Source organism: Psammomys obesus, unplaced genomic scaffold (genome assembly GCF_907164565.1).
Source record: "Psammomys obesus unplaced genomic scaffold, mPsaObe1.curated_primary_1811, whole genome shotgun sequence".
In the NCBI taxonomy this organism is placed as follows: domain Eukaryota; kingdom Metazoa; phylum Chordata; class Mammalia; order Rodentia; family Muridae; genus Psammomys; species Psammomys obesus.
In genome coordinates, this window is record NW_026596120.1 from 16,394,031 (window position 1) to 16,416,050 (window position 22,020).

The window sequence follows — 22,020 nt, forward strand, 5'->3', positions numbered from 1 at the left end:
AAAATACACCAGGAGGACATCACAATCCTGAACATCTATGCCCCAAATACAGGAGCACCTGCATTTGTAAATGAAAGATTATTAAAGCTTAAATCTACACATTGGTAGACTTCAACACTCCACTCTCACCAAAGGACAGATCATCTAGACAAAAGCTAAATAGGGAAATAATGGCACTTACAGAGGTCCTAAATCAAATGGACCTAATAGATGTCTACAGAACTTTTCACTCAAACTCAAAAGAGTATACCTTCTTTTCAGTACCTCACGAAACCGTCTCAAAAATTGACCATATAGTGGGGCACAAAGCAAGCCTCAACAGAAACAAGAAGATCGAAATAATTCCTTGTCTCCTATCAGATCACCATGGCCCAAAACTAGACCTCAGCTGCAACAGAAATAACAAAAAGCCTACATAACTCTCTACTCAATGATAGCTTAGTCAGGGAAGAAATGAGAAAAGAAACTAGAGACTTCAATGAAAATGAAGGCACAACTTACCCAAACTTATGGGACACAATGAAAGCAGTGCTAAAAGGAAAGTTCATGGCACTAAGTGACTCCAGGAAAAAGTTTGAGACATCTCATACAAGCAACTTAACGGCACACCTAAAAGCCCTAGAACAAAAGGAAGACGCACCCAAGAGGAGCAGACCATTGGAAATAAACTCAGAGCTGAAATCAGTGCATTAGAAACAAAGAAAACTATTCAAAGAATCAATGAGACCACTGCTGGTCTTTGAGAAGCAATGCTGGTTCTTTGAGAAAATCAACAAGACAAATAAACCCTTGGCCAAACTGAAACACAGAGAAAAACTATCCAAATCAGCAAAATCAGAAACAAAAGGGGGGGGGGATATATCAACAGACACTGAGGAAATCCAAACAATCATTAGGTCTTACTACAAAAGCCTATATGCCACAAAATTTGAAAATCTAAATGAAATGGACAATTTTCTTGATAATACTGAAATTAAATCAAGATTAGGTAAATAAATTGAATAGTCCTGTATCCCCCACGGAAATAGAAGCAGTCATCAAAAATCTCCCTTCCAAAAAAAGCCCAGGGCCAGACGATTTCAGCACAGACTTCTACCAGACCTTCAAAAAAGAGCTAACTCCAATTCTCTTCAAACTAGTCCACAAAATAGAAACAGAAGGGACATTACCAAACTCATTCTATGAAGCTACAGTCACCTTGATACATAAACCACACAAAGACTCAACAAAAAAGAGAACTTCCAACCTATCTCTCTTATGAACATTGATGCAAAAATACTCAATAAAATACTTGCAAACCGACTCCAGAAACACATAAAAGATATCACCCACCATGACCAAGCAGGCTTCATCCCGGGCATGCAGGGGTGGTTCAATATACAGAAATCCGTCAATGTAACCCACCATATAAATAAACTGAAGGAGAAAAACCACATGATCATCTCCTTAGATGCCAAAAAGTATTTTACAAAATCCAACACCCACTCATGTTTAAAGTTTTGGAGAGATCAAGGATACAAGGCACATATCTAAACATAGTAAAGACAATATACAGCAAGCCTATAGCCAACATCAACCTAAACCAAGAGAAATTTAAATCAATCCCACTGAAATAAGTGACAAGGCAAGGCTGCCCACTCTCTCATTATCTCTTCAACATAGTACTTGGAAGTCCTAGCTAGAGCAATAAGACAACTAAAAGAGTCAAGGGGATACAAATCAGAAAGGAAGAAGTCAAAGTATCACTATTTGCAGATGATATATTAGTATACATGAGTGAACCCAAAAATTCAACCAGAGAACTCCTTCAGCTGATAAACACCGTCAGCAAAGTGGCTGGATACAAAATTAACTCAAAAAAATCAGTAGCCCTCTTCTTTACGAAAGACAAAAGGGCTGAGAAAGAAATTAGGAAAACTACACCCTTCACAAATAGCCACTAATAACACAAAGTATGTTGGTGTGACTCTAACCAAGCAAGTGAAAGACATGTTTGAAAAAAACTTCAAGTCTCTGAAGAAATTGCAGAAGATGGAAAGATCTCCCGTGCTCGTGGATCAGTAGGATTAACATAGTAAAAATGGCCACCTACGGATTCCATGCAATCCCCATCAAAATATCAACACAGTTCTTTACAAAACTTGGAAAAACAATTCTCAATTTCATACGGAAAAACAAAAAAACCCAGAATTGTGAAAACAATCCTATACAACAACAGATCTTCTGGAGGTATCTCCATCCCTGAACTCAAGCTGTACTTCAGAAGAATAGTAATAAAAACTGCATGTCACTGGCATAGGAACAAAATAGTAGATCAATGGAATAAAATAGAATGCCCAGAATAAACCCACACAGCTACAGATACTTTTTCTTTTTCCAAAGAAGCCACACCCATACAATGAATAAAGACAGCATCCTCAACAAATGGTTCTTTTGTTGTTGTGGTGGTGCTATGGGATTTTATCCCCTCCTTTTGGGAAAAATATAAAAATATATACAAGTCATAACTCTCCTCTTTTCCCATACTGAGTCACTAAATGTTCTTTTATCTTTTTCATGATTTCTTATTCTTTTTAATGAAAATTCAGACTGTTTTATTCTTTTCAGTTGAGACCAGTAGCTGAGTGGCTGACCTACACTGGTCCTCAAATACAGTAGCTAAAAAAAACCTGAATGAATCTGTAAAATATGGGACGATAAAATTCATATGATAAGTATGCTGGTTAATTTAAACTAATACATGTATAATGTCTTTACATAGTCTCTTACACATAGAAACGCAATAAATCGAAGAAGCAGCAGCTGACAAGAATAAGAAACACTAAGGCTCTATGTTTGCCTTTTAATGCTATAAATTTCTCCAGGAAAGATTAGGCATATGAGATAAGGTAAGTCTGAATTGTTTAATATAAATAGTATAAATTCTAGAAAACCAAAACCACACACTTCCAAAGACCTATGTGAAGTCCCTTTTGAAAAATTTAGTATATAAATAGAAAACAAGTTCAAATCCATACGTAAATTAGCAGCTATGCTCCTATTCTCACCAAGATGTTGATAAAAATACTATTAAGGAGATTTATCATTGCAACAAAATAACAATTGCTAGAACTGAAACCAGAGGTTCCATACCTACAGAAGACAAATAACTTCTAATATTAAACAGGAAACATTTTTCCAACAAAACCTGTCCACTATTGTTGATAAAGCCTACATTGTTCATATAAATGTGACTTTACCCACAATCCCTTTATTTGGGTACACGGTCTGTGTATGTACACATGTGCATGCATGTGCATGTGTGTACACAATATGTATGTGCGCCTGTGCATGTGGAGGCCAGAAGTCGACACTGGATATCTCCCTCCATCTCTCTCCACTTTATTTTTTTCAGAAAGGTGTAGTGTGGTTTATCTTGTGTGCCTGGCCCTTTAAGGAATCCCCAGTTGCTAGTCAACTGGCCCTTTCGGAATGCTTAGCTATTAGAACTGCTCTTAGACACTATGGTCTTCATTGTTGGTTACCTCTTGGATTTCTAGAAACAGGAGAGGATATAAGAAGCCAGCAGAGGCTGAGAAAGCTTGAGTAAGGTTAGAGAAGACAGTTGGTGCAGGAAGAAAGAAGACTGAGTAGGACTAAAGAAGAGAAGGCAGTTGATGCAGAATTGGGTTAGCAGAGTGAAAAAAAGAAGGCAGTTGAGCCAGTAGAAGCTGAGCTGAGAAAGAGAAAATATTGTTAGGAGACAGAAGAGCTCACAAAAAAATCCATGAAGTGGCAAAAAGTCAAAAGCCACTGCAGGGTCTCTTACTAAACCTAGGGCTTACCAAATCATCTAACCTGGCTAGCCAGTGAGCTCCACTGCTTTATCTATCTCCACTTCAGCAATGACAGGATTACAAGCATGTAGTCCTGTGCCCAGATTTCTATGTGGGAGTGCTGGGGATCCAAGCCCAGGTCTTCATGCTTATAAGACAAGAACGTTATTGACTAAGCCATCTGCAGCCCCACAGACCCTTTATCACCACTGAAATCTCTCACGATTCACCTTTAAAAAAAAAAAAAACAAACCTAAAGATACTATCCATCTGTTGGTTATCTTTAAGGCTTAAAAAAAATTAAGCAAAACCAAGATACAAAAAGTATATTAGAATGTCTCTTTTGATCTGGTGACCCAAGCACAGGGGAAAAAATGTTCTTAGTCTGTACTGTTTACACTGTTTATTACTGAGGAGAATTTTTCATGAAAAGGCAAACTGGATGTCGTCTAAGCCAGGTTTTTACAATTACAGCTCCTTCACTGACAAAATACATAAAACATTTAAGCTGAAAAGACCCAAGAAAAGAGCTGCTACAAAGTAAACAAACAAAAATCTAGGGTTGAAATTCTACTTAGAAGGCAAAATATCAATGATAATCAGAATGTCCGTTTTAAAATGACTGATTCTTAAGGCTTCTAAAATGACATGGAAAGTTACAGGATAATGGGGAAAAAAGTAGAAAAGGCAACAGTAAAGCCAAAGGCTCTAAAGTATTAACCTAGCCTGTATTGTCTCTTCTAACATTAGCCCAAATTAAAATAGAAATGGCCCTATGCTGCAAAAATTTGTTCACTCAGACGTTGTAATTCTAGTAAGGATGACAGAAAAAAATGAAGCATTTCTATTTCACTGCAAACATTACTAATTACATTCATTAAAAGAATAAATTTATCTAAATATATGTTACAGGATATTTGGTCCCATTTTGATCCCCGAGATTGTGAACTATAAAAACCTGTTTTTTGTTTGTTTGTTTGTTTGTTTTGTGTGGTTCATCCCTAACACACACCTTTAATCTAAGAACTTTGTTTATTGTAAACAGGTGATTACAATTTTTGTTTGGTGTGGCTCAGCCCTAACACACAGCTTTAATCTTTGAAATTTCTGTACACAGGATTTAATAAAATTAACCCAAGAGGCAGAACAGGTAATTAGCTGACAGGAATTAACAGAACGGAGGAACTTTAAGACAGCATGGAAAAGAAGGGCAATTTACCTCTCTAGCTCTTGGGCTTTTAGCTTTTTCCTACTGGGTTGTTGGGTGAGCTAGCATGCCTTTTCCTCCTAGACCATCAGCTGACCTAGCAAGTTTAGCTTTGGGCTTTCTGCCTTTCCCTTCTTAGACATGAGCTGAGTTGGAACATCAGCTGGGTACTTGCTCTGCCTCTCTGAGCTAGAAGGTTTTCACCCCAGCATCTGGCTCCTGAGTTTTCATTGGTAAAATAGAACAGTTAGGATTTTCTTTTTTTTTTTTTTAACAACAAATATATTTAGTAAAGATATAAAATTCAATAATGTATATTCAAAAAAATCTACATTAAGATACTGAAAACCTAACCTCTTAAAAAAAAAAAAGCCTACAGAATGGCTCAGTTGGTCGAAGTTCTTGTTAAGCAAGCACAGAAATCTGAGTTTGAACGCTGCTACATAAAAGTGGAGGGAGAAACTGACAAAATTGCCTTCTAACCTCTCTACATGCACTGTGGCACATGTTCCCATACACAAATACCGCACCTGTGCCAGGACACACATGCACACAATAATAAATACATAATTTAAAAATTATACGTAGCCAAATATGATTAAAAATTGAGGTATAGACAAGGAAAGTTGCTGGACCCCAGGAAGGCCAACCCTAGTCTAGCCCATAGCTCTACCAGCCTTAACGAGGAGACTGTGGGAACAGACTCCAGGATCATCCAGCCTTCCCCGGGCCATAGGAACAAATGGTTCCAAACTCTGGCCCAAGTCCTACCTGCCTTACCAAGAAAGGTTGCCAGCCTCCAGCCAGAGCTCTACACACCTTCCCAAGGAGACCTGCCAGACCAGACCCCAAGAACATTCAGGTTAGACAACCCCACCCCATTTCCCTGCCTGGGAGTCCAACTGGAACACAGCCAGCAGAAGAGAGCTGCAGGCTATCCCCTGAGTTCCAACCTTGAGCCCACAGTGCTACCTGTCTTCACTATGAGGACTCCTAGGCCCCTGGATCATCCAACCTCTGGGCTATGGCTCTCCCCACCTTAGCAAGAAGGGCTGCCAGACTACAGGAGCACCCAGCCTCAGGCTCAGAGCTCTACCTGCCTTCCTGGGGAGACCTGCCAGACCAGACACCAGGATCATCAAGCCTCCCCTGGCATAGGGACACACAGTTCCACTCTCTGGCCCATGGCACTACCCACCTTCCTGAGGAGTCCTGAAAGCACCAGAAACACCCAATCAATACCAGGGACAACCAGATGGCTAAAGGCCAGAGTAAAAACAGAACCAACAAGAACCAGGGCAATATAGCACCACCAAAACCCAGCTATCCTACTACAGCAATCCCTGGATATCCTAACACAGCTGAAACATAAGAAAATGGTCTTCAATCTATTCTTATGAAGATGATAAAGGCCTTTAAAGAGGAAACAAAAAAAAAATCCCTTAAAGAAATATAAAAAAAATACAATCAAACAGGTGAAGGAAATGAATAAGATGGTTCAAGACCTGAAAATGGGAATAGAAACAATAAAGAAATTACAAAATGAGAAATCCTGGAGATGGAAAGCTTAGGGAAAAGAACAGGAACTACAAATGTAAACATCACCAACAGAACACAAGAGATGGAGGAGAGAATCTTAGGCACAGAAAATACAACTGAAGAAATGGACACACCAGTAAAAGCAAATGTTAAATCTACAAAGTTCCTGAAACAAAACATCCAAGTAATCAGGGACACTATGAAACGACAAAACCTAAGAATGATAGGAATAGAAGAAAGAGAAGATTCCTGGTTCCAAGGACCAGAAATTATTTTTAACAAGTCACAGGAAAAAAAAAAAAAAAAATTCCCTAATCTAAAGAAAGGGATGCCTATACATGTGCAAGAAGCTTACAGAACAGTAGATCAGACCAGGAAAGAAAATCCTCCCACCACATAATACTCAAAACACTAAATGTTCAGAACAAAGAGAGAATATTAAAAGCTGCAAAGGAAAAAGGCAGACCAATCAGAATTACACCTGACTTCTACCAGAGAGTCTAAAACCCAAAAGGTCTTGAGTGCATGCCTGCAGACCCCAAGAGAACACAGATGTCAGCACAGACTGCTATACCCAGCAAAACTTTCACTCACCATAGGTGAAGAAAACAAAGTATTCCATGACAAAGCCAAATTTGAACAATAGTTGTACACAAATCCAGCCCTACAGAAGATATTAGAAGGAAAATCCCCAACTCAAGAAGGTTAACTACACCCAAGAAAACACAAGAAATAAATAACTTCTCTGCAGCAAGACCAAAGGGGAAATATACACATACAGACACACAGTGCCACCACCAACATCAAAATAACAGGAACTAACAATCATTGGTCATTACTGTCTCAACATCAATGGACTCAACCCCCCAATAAAAAGACACGGGCTATCAGAATAGATGCAAAAACACCTCATACTCAAAGAAAAAAAACCACCAAGAGAACATCTGAATTCTGAACATCTATGCCCCAAATACAAGAGCACCCACATTTTTAAAAGAACATTACTAAAGCTTAAATCACATATCAAACCCCACACATTAAAAGTGGGAGACTTCAACTCCCCTCTGTCACCAATAGAGAAAAGTCATCAAGACAGAAACTAAATAGAGAAATAGTGAAACTAACAGATGTCATGAATCATATGGACCTAACAGATCTCTACTTTTCTTTTTTTAATTTAATTTTAATTTTTTATTATTAGTTACATTTTATTAACTCTGTATCCCAGCTGTATCCCGCTCCCTTATTCCCTCCCAATCTCACCCTCCCTCCCTCATCTCCTCCCCTCCTTTCCAAGTCCACTGATTGGGGAGGACGTCCTCCCCTTTCATCTGAACCTGGTTTATCAGGTATCTTCAGGACTGGCTGCAAAGTACTTCTCTGTGGCCTAACAGGATTGCTCCTCCCTTGGGGGATGGAGAGGTCAAAGAGCCTGCCATTGAGTTCCTGTCAGAAATAGTCCCTGTTCCCCTTACTATGGAAAACCAATTTGTTACTGAGCTACCATAGGCTACATCCGAGCAGAGGTTCTAGGTTATATTTATACATGGTCCTTGGTAGAGTGTCAGTCTCAGAAAAGACCCCTGTGCCCAGATATATTTGGTCCTTGTGGAGCTCCTATCCTTTCCACGTCATACTAACTCCCCTTCTTTCATATGATTCCCTGCACTCTGCCGAAGGTTTGCTTTCTCAGACAATTAGGAATAGTGCTTCCTCAAGACCCAGCTATACCACTGCTAGGTATATACCCAAAATTTGCTCGAGTACACAACAAGGACATTTGCTGAACCATGTTTGTAGCAGCTTTATTTATAATAGCCAGAACCTGGAAACTAGCCAGATGTCCATCAACGGAGAAATGGATACAGAAATTGTGGTATTTTTACACAATGGAATACTACTCAGCAATCAAAAAAGGAGGAAATTATGAAATTTGCAGGCAAATGGTGAAATCTAGAAAAGATCATTCTGAGTGAAGTATCCCAGAAGGAGAAAGACAAACATGGTATATACTCGAGTATACAGACCTACAAGATATGATAAACATAATGAAATCTATGCAGCTAAAGAAGATAAACGAGAAAGTGGACATGAGGTAAGATGATCAATCCTCACTTAGAAAGACAAATGGGATGGGCATTGGACATATGACAGGAGTCTACTGCAGAAGGCATCTGAAAGACTCTACCTAGCAGTGTTTCAAAGCAGATACTAAGACTCATAACCAGATCTCTACTTTTCACACAAAAGAATATACCTTCTTTTCATCACCTCACAGAACTTTCTCCAAAATTGACCAATATAGTCAGTCAGAAAGCAAGCCTCAAGCGATACCAGAAAATTGAAATAATCACCATGGATAAAATCCGGAGTTCAACAACAGCAGAAACGATAGAACGTCTACAAACACACATCTAAACAACCATCTAATCAATGACCACTCATTTACAGAAGGGGGGAGGGAGAGAGGGAGGGAGGGAGGAAGAAAGAAAATAAAGACTTCCTAAAATTCAATGAAAATGAAGGCACAACATACCCAAACTTATGGGACACAATGAAAGCAGTGCTAATAGGAAAGTTCATAGCACTAAGTGCCTTCATAAAGAAATTGGAGAGATCTCACACTAACAACTTAACAACACACCTGAAAGCTCTAGAAGAAAAACAAGCAAACACACCTAAGAGGAGTAGATGGCAGAAAATGATCAAACTAAGGGCTGAAATCTATGAAGAAGGAAGGAAGGAAGGAAGGAAGGAAGGAAGGAAGGAAGGAAGGAAGGAAGGAAGGAAGGAAGGAAGAAAGGAAGGCAGAGAGAACAATACAAAAAATTGAGGAAACCAAGAGCTGATTCTTTGAGAAATCAACAAGATAGACAAACCCTTAGCCAAACTAACTAAAAGCAAAGAGAAAATATCCAAATTAACAAAACCAGAAATGAAAAGGGCAACATGACAATAGACACAGATGAAATCCAAAGAATCATTAGGCCCTACGTCAAAAGCCTATACTCCACAGAATTGGAGGTGTGTGCCTTTAATCCCAGCACTCAGAAGGCAGAGGCAAGCAGATAGGTATGAATTCGAGGCCAGCCTGGTCTACAAAGCAAGTCCAGGAGAGCCAAGTCTTTACAAAGAAACCCTGTCTTGAAAAAAGAATTTAAAAAAGGGAAAATCTAAAGGAAATGGGCTATTTTCTTGATAGATTCCACTTACCAAAGTTAAATCAAGATCAGGTAAACAATTTAGATAATCCTTTTTCCCCAAAGGAAATAGAAACAGTCATTAAAAGCCTCCCAACCAAAAAAGTCCAGGGTCAGATGGTTTTAACTCAGAATTCTACCAGACTTTCAAAGAAGTTCTAATGCCAATAATCCTCAAACTACTCCACAAAATGGAAACAGAAGAATCATTGCCAAACTCATTCTATGAGGCCACAGTCACCTTGATACATAAACCACACAAAGATCCAACAAAGAAAGAAAATTTCAGACCAATTTCCCTTACAAACACTGATGTAAAAATACTCAATAAAGTATTCACAAACTAAATCCAAGAACACATCAAAAACATTATCCACCATGATCAAAGTAGACTCCATCCCAGAGATGAAGGGGTGGCTCAATACACAAAAATCCATCAACATAATCCACCATATAAACAAACTGGAAAAAAAAAAAAAAAACACATGATCATCTCATTAGATGCTGAGAAAGCCTTTGACAAATTCCAACACCCCTTTATGTTAAAAGCCTTGGAGAGATCAGGAATACAAGGCACATACCTAAAAGTAATAAAGGCAATAAACAGCAAGCCTATAGCCAACATCAAATTTTATGGAGAAAAACTTAAAGGAATTCCACTAAAATCAGGGACAAGTCAAGGCTGCGCACTCTCGCCTTATCTCTTCAATATAGTTCTTGAAGTCCTAGCTAGAGCAATAAGACAACAAAAAAGAGCAAGAGGATACAAATTGGAAGGAAAATATTGCTATTCGCACATGATGTGATAGTATACATACATAAGTGACCCACAAAATTCTACCAGAAAACCCCTATAGCTGATAAAACACCTTCAGCAAAGTAGCTGGACACAAAATTAACTAAAAAAAAAAAAAATCAGTATACCTTCTGTATACAAACAATAAACGGGCTGAGAAAAAAATTAGGGAAACAGCACCCTTCAGAATAGCCCAAATAACATAAAATATCTTAGTGTAACTCAAACCAAGCAAGCGAAAGACCTGTATTGACAAGAACTTCAAGACTCCGAAGAAAAATTATCAGAAGATGGAAATACCTTCCATGTTCATGGATCGGTAGGATCAACCTAGTAAGAAAAGCCATTTTACCAAAATCAATCTACAGATTCAATGCAATTCCCATCAAAATACCAAGACAATTCTTTACAAATCTTGAAAGAACAATTCTCAACTTCATACAGAAAAATAAACAAACAAAAAACCTATAATAGCTAAAACAATCTGTACAATAAAAGAACTTCAGGAGGTATCACCATCTCTAATTTCAAGTTGTACTACAGATGAATAGTAATAAAAACTGCATGGTACTGGCATAGAAACAGGTTGATTAATGGAATCAAATTGAAGACCCAGAAATAATCCCACACACCTACGGACACTTGGTTTTTGACAAAGAAGCCAAAACCATACAACAGAAAAAAGACAGCATCTTCAACCAATGGTGCTGGTCTAACTAGAGGTCTGCATGTAGAAGAATATAAATAGATCCATATTTATCACCTGAGCAAGTCCAAGTGGATCAACATAAAACCAAATACGCTAAATCTAACAGAAGAAAAAGTGGAGAATAGCCATGAACTCACTGGCACAGGAGACAGCTTCCTGAACAGAACACCAACAGCTCAGGCACTTAAATCAACAATTAATAAATGGGACCTCATGAAACGGAAAAGCTTCTATAAGGCAAAGGACACTGTCAATAGGACAAAACAGCAGCCAACAGAATGGGAAAAAATCATCACCAACCCCACATCCAACAGAGGGCTAATATCCAAAATATGTAAAGAACTCAATAAATTAAGACACCAAAAACTAAATAACCCAATTAAAAATGGGGTAGAGATCCAAACAGAGAATTCTCAAATGTCTAAGAAACACATAAAGAAGTATCAATGTCCTCAGTCATCAGGGAAACACAAATCAAAATGACCCTAAGATTCCATCTTACACCCCTCAGGATGGAGGGTGGCTATGGTCAAAACTCAAGCAATAGCACGTGCTGGTGAAGCTATGGAGAAAGAGAAACACTGCTACACTGCTGATGGAAGTGCAAACTTATTCACTGTGGAAATCTGGAGGTTTCCCAGAAAATTTGGAATAGTTCTACCTCAAGACTCAGCTATACCCTGAGCATATATCCAAAAGATACTCCACCATACCACAAGGACACATGCTCAACTACATTCATTAGCAGCTTTAATCATAATAGCCAAAAACTGGAAAGAACCCAGATGTCCCTCAACCAAAGAATGGATAAAGAAAATGTGTTACATTTGCACAACAGAGTGTTACTCAGCTATTAAAAACAAAAACATCTTAAAATATGAAGTAAAATAAACAGAACTAGAAAAAAATCACCCTGGGTGAGGTAACTCAAACTCTAGAAGACATGCAAGGTATGTACTCAGTTATAAGTGGATATTAGCAATGACATACAGGATAACCATTCTACAGTCCACAGACCCAAAGAAACTAAGTAACAAGTAGGTCCCAAGGGAGAATGCTTGAATCTCACTCAGAAAGGGAAATAAAATAAGCATTGGAGGTGGATGGAGAGGAGAACTGAGTAGGGGAAGGGATGAGGAGAACAGTGATGGGAATCACGAGTAGAGAGCAGGAGAGAGGGCCAGGTAAACAGAAATCGGAGGTAGGAAACATCTCAGGGGCATGCCAGAGACCTAGGAAAGAGAAGGAAGGCCACAGGAAGTCTATGGGGGCCACCCTAGCTGAAACTCCTAGCAGTGGGGGGTGGGGGGGATATGGAGCCTGAAGTGGCAACCTCCTGTAGCCAGACAGGACTTCCAGTGGCGAGATAAGGACATCAACCCATCACTGTCCTGCCGACAAGATGTGCAGGGATAAAGACAGATTAAGGGAATGGCCAACCAAAAACTGGACCTACTTGAGACCCATCCCAGGAGAGAAAACCAATCCCTGACACTATTAATGTTACTCTACTATGATTATAGACAGGATCCTAGCATCACTTCTCTGAGAGGCTTCACCCATCAGCTGATAGAAACAGATGCAGAGATCCACATGCATGGCTTGGTCCTAGCCCCCCTGCACAGATGTAGCAGATGCGTAACTTAGTCTCCATGTGGAGCCCCAACAACTGGAACAAGGGCCCTCTCTGACCCTGACGCCTCCCTTTGGATCACATTCCCCTAAATGGGCTGCCTTGATGACCTCAGTGGGAGATGATGTGCCTTGTTCTGCAGTGACTCAATGTGCCAGGGTGGGTTGGTATCCCTGGGGGACCTTTCTTTCTCTTGAAAGAAAAAGAAAGACAGAAAGAGAAAGAAACAAAGACAGACAAATTTATTTCACTCCCATGAGATAAGGGAGTAAATAATAATAATAATAATAATAATAATAATAAGGCATGAAATCAACTAAATTTCTGACATAAATATTAATTCCTTTCTTATACTAGGAATTTTAAACTTTAAGAGGGTAATGGTTACTTTTATTGTACTGGGACAGAATACCTGACAAAGCAACTTTACAGAAGATTTATTTTGGCTCATGGTTTGAAGAAACAGAGTGCACTGCAGCAGGCTCAAGACAGCTGGTCACACTACCTCTAAAACAAGGCAACAAAGAAAGACAGATGCCAGTGCCCAGATACTGTCTTTCATTTTCCCTTTTTACTCCCAGATCCCATCCCATGAAATGGTGCTGCCCACAGTCAGGGTGAATTTTCCCTCCTCAGCTAAACAACATCTCTGTCAGTGCCTTCAAAGACAATCTACAGTTCTCCCAAGTGATAAGATTAACCACCACAAAAAGTTATTTAAAGCACATTCTGCTTAAGCAATTGGTTCACAAATAAAAGAAAAATATTATGGGAAGCTGTTTTAAATAAAAATAACCACGTTAGGCTGAAGAGCAAGAAACAAACCATGGGTATTAGACCCAGATCTACAATACTTTCAAAGATTACAAACAGTTTAAAGGTCACTAATGTACAAGAGAAGAAACTAAGAACACTAGACAATTACCATAGAAGGAGGAAGCACAATAGTTTGCAACTGTGATTACCATCAATTAAGTGCTCAGTGATTACCTGATATGAGAATGAGGTAAGAGTTCTGAGATTTACATTTGTCATTAGTCACACCAAACACTTCATATGTAAATTAAGTCACTTCAAATCAACTTGAAAAATTGTTTGTTTTGTTTCATTTTTATTCTGCTATATTAAACAAGCAAGTAAATAAGAGAAATACTAATAAAGAAGAAAATCTATTTGAAAATATTCTTAGTCTTAGTGTAAATATGAAATTAATTTATGGGAAAGGCATAACATTTAAACATACGCATAAAAATTGATAACAACTTGGCTTGTTGCACATTCTGTGGTAGAAGTCTTTCCATTTATTATCTCAAATACTGATGGCTATCACTTTGGTAAACATGCATTGTTGTTGAGATGGTAAAATGAGTGAGGCCATACTATCCCACAGAGGCAAAAAGTACTACAACTGCTGCTGACAGAGAGGCCGCAGAACAATGTGAGCAGCGTTAGCTCAAAGAATGGAGCCTCTGTACAGACCACGCCACGTGACAGTCAACAATCAGCAGCCAAACCAGGCGCAAGCCAAGCAAGTAAGATCACAAGTGCATTACCTCAAGCCTTGTATTTCAAAGGTGTAACATATATTTTTCACTGACAAAGGCAAAACAATCCAAACTTATTGGCCTGTAAGTACAGTAACAAATACCCATGTAGTAAAGATCACAGACAATCAAAAAAATACATTAAAAAATAAGTATATTCTCTTCTCCATCCCATAATTTAAATTAGCCTGATTTAATTTTTTTTTTTTTTTAAAAACCATCCAGGCCAGTCAGATGGCTCCACAAGTGAAAACATTTGCTGCACGAGCCTGGTGTCCTAGGTTCAATCCTCAGCACCCATGTAAAAATGAAGAAAAAAAAAAAAAAAAAAAAGAACCAATTCCACAATCTCCATATATACACCATGACACACATGCCTGCACACATAAGTAATACTAAAAAGAATTTTAATTGTTTCTTTGTGAAGAACAGACTAGACTGAGTGCACATTCTAAAAAGCATGAAGACACCAACTGTGAATCTGAAGGCCAAACATAAAAACTACAACCTTTAAATATACTTTATAATTTGGAATATCAATAAAAATATACATAGCCTTCAAATTCTTGATCTCTTTTCCAATTATATCATTTATAATAGTCAAGAAAGGAAGTGCCAATCAATTATAAAACTAAGCAACTTTTAGCAAAAATTTAGCTCCCAAAAGTAAGAACATAATTATTTGAAAGGCTGACTTTGAAAATTATCTTTCCATTATTTTCACTGAAAACCCTACAGAATAATCTTGAATATTTACTCATATAATTTAACGCTATTTATGACCTACAACTATAAAAATTGGTAAGCAGCAATAAGTAAATGTGCATTCAAAATCTGAGAATTTTCTTCCAATGAGTCATTACTGTTTTGAAATCAGTTACTGTAGAGAGCCCTAAACAAATCTGAGTACAACTGCCACAGAAGGGCAGTGCTCAAATGCAGGATCAGTCTTCCTCATTAGTCCAACTGCTCTGGAAGCAGCCTCTCACACATGCACAGAATTACTACAGGTACTTTTTTTTAATTATTTTATAGAGAGAAAACTTGAGAATTGCAAGGTTAAACTCATTGCCCTAAATTATCCACTGTAATGCTATATACAGAACTCTGGTTTCTCAAGTTGCACTTTCCTATCAGCTCCACAAAGTCAAGAGTATGTCCAATGAAAACACAAGATGAAACAACAGTGACTAGCTAAGACTTCTCAACACAAAGGTTATTTATTGTGTTGAGTTGCCAGGAGCCATTAAATTCCCATGAGACACATGAGAGATTATCAATGTCATTTTAAAATACTAATAAAACTACAAAACAAATTAAAACCCTCCTCTGTCCACCAGGAAAAAGTAAACACAAGCCTACATAAAACTTCAAATCCTGAAGCTTCTTTTTATGATAGCCCATAGCCTACTACTAGACTAAATTTACATAGAATATACATGAATGAAAATCTTCCTTTTGACCAGAGAACCATGGTTTCAAACTACCATTATTTATAAAATCTGACAAACATACTTAGTTAAAGTAACCTACCAGGGAAAAGAACAAGTTTCAAACAACCCAACAGACTTTAGACATGGATCTCAAGATCTAAGATCTCTCAAAAGTCTTATTTTGCCTCCATACCCAATTGATAATGTTCACACTAAGGCAAACATAAAAACTAGTAGCAATGAGTAAACTACAGTAAGATCATCTCAGGCTTTGGCTCTGTAACTGCCCATCTTGTTATAACATCATGACAACTAAGGACAGGAAACATAAGTCAAAGAAGCTGGAGTCATTGTGGTACTGCATACGTTTCATTCAGCTAAGTCCCTCCCTGTAATACATGAACTTCCACAGACACCTTCAACTGTTTATTCTAAAGATGAGGAGTGTGGAAATTAGCTAGAAATCCATAGGATTAAGTCTAGCCCAACGGGGAGGACCTCCCCTATCAGTGGATTTAGAGAGGGGCATGGGTGAAGATGAGGGAGGGAAGGTGGGATTGGGAGGGAATGAGAGACAGGGCTACAGCTGGGATACAAAGCAAATAAAATGTAATTAATGTAAAAAAATGTAATTTAAAAAAAGTCTAGCCCAACAAGAATCTAAGACCAATCTACCTGCCTCTAACCTAAATTTGGACTCATTACATATTCACTGAGTAACCAGCATGCTTTTTTACATACATGCGTAACCACCTCAGCAGATGGTAATTTTATCTCATTTTGTTAACATTTTGAAAACTGAGGATCAGAAAATTAAGAGGTTTGCATGGGATTATATGGTATATTTACACTTGCTTTTATAGGAAAGCAAAGTAAAAAAAATAGGTGTGAAGAGAGCAATATCTGAAACCATCAGCAGTCTTTTCAACACTAGAAATTCAGTGAATTTCAAACAGTTAAATATGAAGGACAGAAGAATGCTAATCTTTATCCTCAACGTATCACTCTTTATTTCCTCAGTTTCCTACTATTTAACTTTCTCAACATATGTAATAATGTTTCAAAATCTATAATACTTTTAGTATTGCCTAGAACATCAATACAGGAAAAAAATGAAAACTACTACTTTTACACATTAAATGAAAACAATTGCTTTTATACATTAAATTAATTTATAAGAATAATGAAAACTTTTAAAAGCTATAGTTTTAAGTGTTTAGAGATGTATTAACAAATGTAATACTCTGACTTCAAATTCCATAATTTCTACACATAAAATAATTTCCTGTTTTAATAAAAACAACATTTTACAGCTACAAGTACTTTTCTTTTTATTGAAAAGTTGTAAACTTTGTCCATATGCCACCATTAAGGAGTAGGAAATATCTTCCTGCTAAGCACAGTGGAACCTAAAGAAAATGGAATCCACCATTGTTCTCTTATATCCTCTTGTGTTTATAACATTGGCAGATACAAAGTTCTTTCTTTCATTTCCATATATGATTCAGATAGCTAACTCTTTTATGCTACAGACTGTTGCCTGAACATTACAGTAAGGCAAGACAGAAAACAGAGAACCAAATTAAACAAATGAAAAACTAACAGGATATACATGAATTAAAAAAAAAAACTAAAGATAATCATAAAGTTTCTAGGTAAGTAAATTTGACTGACCTTGTCCGCTCACTAATTTTCTCTGAGAAACACAGACTGAACTCACTATTTTCCCTCTACAAAATAATCATGCCAACATTTGGTTTAGTGGGCTCAAAGAAAAAGGAAAAGAATTCATCAATATTTATAATGCTTAGATCTCTCTAGATAAAAGTTCTTTTTGAGGATGGGGGGGGGGGTTCGAAACAGGGTTTCTGTTTGTAGTCCTGGCTGTCCTGGAACTCACTCTGTAGACCAGGCTGGCCTCAAACTCAGAGGTCGGCCTGCTTCTGCACCCTAAGTGCTGAGATTAAAGGCGTGCACGACCACCACCCAGCCATAAAAGAACCATTTAAACATTGGCTTATTTAAGGAATGAATCGTTTCTTCAATACTACTTTTTAAAAGGCTATTAAATTTGTATGAAATTGTATCTATAATATAGTTCAGAAATAAAACAAACAAACAGGTTTTCTCCAGCTTGAGAAAAGAAACATTCTTACAGAACAGCCAGCATCAATTTTAAGACTATAGATAATACAAAAACACACCATTAAGTCAAAAAATACGAGGAGAATTAGAAGGCAGAAGTGTTAAGTAGAAACTTGAATCAAGTAAAAAAAAAAAAAACAAAAAACAAAAAAAAAACCTACAGAAAAACATGATAAAATCAAAGTCAAAATAGCTTATAAATCATGAGTCAGTATAAAAAGACAAAACCTGGAATCTGGTACCATTCCAGACTGGGAAAATTTCCTCTCTTCTCAATATCTTAGTGCAGATAAAAGGAGACATTTTTTTAATATACAATTTTTATTTTTTATATCAATTACAGGTTATTTACTTTGTAACCCAGCTGTAGTCCCTTTTCTCATTCCCTCCCAATCCCACTCCCCTCCCTCATATCCTCCCTGCCCCTCTCTAAGTCCACTGATAGGGGAGTCCTTCCCTTCCATGAGACCCTAGTTTATTAGGTCTCATCAGGACTGGCTGCAATGTCCTCCTCTGTGGCCTAGTAAGGCTGCGCCTCCCTCGGGAGTTGCGGGGATTGGGGGGCGGTCAAAGAGCCAGCCACTGAGTTCACGTCAGAGACAGCCCCTGTTCCCCTTACTAGGAAAACCCACTTGGATGCTGAGCTGCCATGGGCTACGTCTGAGCAAGGGTTCTAGGTTATCTCCATGCATGGTCCTTGGTTGGAGTTCCGAGAAAAGACCCCTGTGCCCAGATATATTTGGTCCTTGTGGCGGGGAGACATTTCTTAAACACACACACACATGCACTTTGTATATGTGTTTATGAAAGTGAGAAAAAGAAAGTGAGTGTGTGTGTGTGTGTTTCCTACAAGTGCTATATCATATATATGTGGAGATCAAAGGACCACCAGTGAAAGTCAGGTCTCTCCTTCCACTAAATGGGTTCTGAGAATCAAACTCAGGTCATCAGGCATTATGGCAAATGTCACGTTACTGACCCCAGTGAGTCAGTCATCTTGAGAAGGTCTTGTCTGAGATTTTTAGTCTGAAGTCAGAATCTCAGTATGTAGTTATCTCTAGAATTCAACAGCAAATATCAATTTACTGAACAAGTGAATGGAGTATCTACCTTGAAAGCTAGTTTGTCTACAATAAATTCTAAAGAAAAAAAAAATCAAAAAAGACACTGAGAAGTCTATACAGGAGTAAATACATCTGTGGAGCAGACTACAATCTAGGAAAAATGTAGGAGCTGAGTAGTAAGGCAACAAGACATCAAATATGATTAAGTGTAGGATCTAAATCTAGGAACATCAGAGTCTATGGAGGTAGTAGTGTGTAAAAGAAGTTGCCATTATACTGCCCTCTCCATTTCATTGTGTAAAGTACCTAAAAAAATAAATAAAATAAAGTGACTTCTAGTCACGCCAAACAGATAGACTAGGCTGCTGAAGTTATTTCCAATGACATCAATTTAGTTCTTATTTTAGGGGGTTTTTGCTTGCTTGCATCTGTGTATTTCTGTGTATGACACATGTGAGCATTCGTGTGTTTGTGCAAATGTTCATGCAGGTGCACTGCCAACACGTGTTTGTATGTACCACGTGAGCATGCATGTAGAGGCCAGAGTTGACGTAGGGTGTTGTCTTCAATCACTCACCACCTTTTCTTTTTTGCACTTGTATGTGTGTAGACATATGCATGTGAATGAGCAGCCCCTAAAGGCCGGAGATGTTGGATCCCACTAGAGCTAGAGTCACAGTTGGTTGAAAGCCTCCTAATGTGGGTACTGCGAAGGGAACTTGAGTCCTCCGAAAGCACACTGCATGTTCTTAACCACTGAGCCGTATCTCCAGCTCTTACCACCTTATTTTGATTGATTCAGAGTCCCTCACTGACTCTGGAGCTCAGATGATTTGCCTACACTGGCTGGCTCCAGTGACCTGCTTGTCTGAGTCCCCAGTGCTGGGGTTACAGATATGGAGCTGCAGGACACAGATCATCCTGTGTGGCCCAACAGCTACCTTGACATCTGAGCCATCTTCCCAGTACCCCTAATGTTTTGCTAACATTTTGATTCTGTATAATTTCTGATTTGACTTTTTTGTTAGTTTTTTTTTTTTCTTTTTTCAAGACAGGGTTTCTCTGTGTAGCCTTGGCTGTCCTGGAACTCATTCTGTAGACTAGGCTGTCCTCACACTCATGAAGATCCATCTGCCTGTGCTTCCCAAGTGCTGGGATTAAAGGATTTCACCACGACGGCCTGGTTTCAAACTTGATTTTTTTGCAGAATTTTGAAAAATATATTTTCAGAATGCATAAATGTCATAGTAAAAATATATATGTATAAGAGAAAAGAAGAGTAGTGGAATCAGACTCCAGTGGAGCATGTATTTGGTCTTATTACAACTAAAGATATCTAGTCAATCTGACAGCAAAAAAACAAAACAAAGATAAACCAATAACAATTCACTCAAATGCACTTAGGTACAAGTAGATTTATAGGAAATTTAAAATGATCATTTGACATAATATGTAAAATTAGTATTCTGATGGCCAGAAATGTCTATAACTACACTGAAGTAAAAAACTTACACCTTTATGTTGAATATAAATTAGGCAAGATTTTATAGCAGTATTTAATATGATTAATAATGGATTCACAGGGACTGCTTAAAAATATATTTGCATAACCTAACAGTAATTGATCACTGTATGTGTGTTTTACAGGCCCACACTTACCTTCACATTTTTCAAGAATCTGAACGGTTTCTCCTATTTCTAAGACCAGTCCTTGGGGGACAGAGCCTCGAAAGCTGCATATCACTAAAAAAGCAAGGATAAAAATATCAGTTAGTATTTTTTCAATGTTTACAGTCAGAGCTACTGAATTAAACACTAAATTTTCCTTTAAAGCTCTTCATTATTTTTCCCATATATTTTTCATTATAATTCCTGTTTTAATGCGTAAGCATCTTTAACAGTCAATATATTGTGAATGGTAACATCATCAAGTCGGAAAGTTACATACATTGTAGCAAAATTATTTTTCCTGAGTGGTGTGCACATGTTCCTAAATAAAACATTTCATGGCAGTTGTTGTGGGAAAAGATAAAACCAGGAGTTCACAAAAAGACATTGAACTTAGTGTCTCTGCTGGACTATTAAACTCAGTATTTACATTTGTAGACAAAATGGTCTTACAGATATAGATATACTATGTAACTTTGACAGATGCAACATGAAGAAAATGCTACTGGAGATTTTGTTCACCTTTTTGTTTTATGTATGCACATTTACTGCTATCAGCAGCATATAACAGTTTCAACATCAATTCAAGAGCTTATTTTTTCATGTTTGCTTTTTAATAAAGAGCCTCATTCTTATAATGCAAAGCATTAGAACAGAAGCCCTCCCCAACTTTACCTGAGCATTTCCTTCATATTTCCCTTTGTTCAAATAGTTACTTTCTCTTGGTAGATGAAATTTGTTGGAAACACCAGTATTGCAAGAAATGTGGAAATGCCCCGGAACTCTCCACAGAAAACAACCCTCTTGATGTTTGTCAGCTGGAAACTACCTCATGCAAGGGGTGTGCTTTTTGCAAGCTGGAAAACATCCTTGTGTGGACTCTGAGAAGGGGTAAATAGCAGCCCACAGACAGTGAGACAACACTTTCTGCATCACTACAGTTTGCAACAGTTTGGATCACTTTGCTGGTTTTTGCAGAGAGAAAATTCTGTGGTTTTTGCACCACAGAACGTCTTGTGCTGCTTTGGTGGAGTTTTGCCACTTGTGCCATTTGGATGGAGTCCTGCCATTTCTGCTGAGTGAACCACCTCTGCCGCTGCTGCTTGCTGTTTGCTGCTGCTACTGTGGTTTGCTGTTTTGCTGTTTGAACTGCTGGTATCATGACTGAGATGAGTGTATCCCCAAAGGACCCAATGATCCTAATCAGCAGGAAGTAGCTAAAAGAGGTCTACAGCCCCTTTCCTTACTAATCTCCTAAGTCAGGGAG

General features: G+C 38.0%; 1 protein-coding gene across 1 annotated transcript in view; it reads right to left on the bottom strand.

The window, feature by feature from the left end:
- The window catches only part of Dock3 (dedicator of cytokinesis 3), a 270,999-nt gene extending 249,195 nt beyond the window's left edge, over window positions 1-21,804 (bottom strand). Inside the window, exons 1-2 of the mRNA XM_055629516.1 lie at window positions 21,693-21,804; window positions 20,745-20,828 (exon numbers count right to left, since the gene is read on the bottom strand). Of these exons, the coding sequence (XP_055485491.1) occupies window positions 20,745-20,828; window positions 21,693-21,804 (196 nt within the window). The remainder of the gene's footprint in view (window positions 1-20,744; window positions 20,829-21,692) is intronic.
- Between the last annotated feature and the right edge of the window lie 216 nt (window positions 21,805-22,020).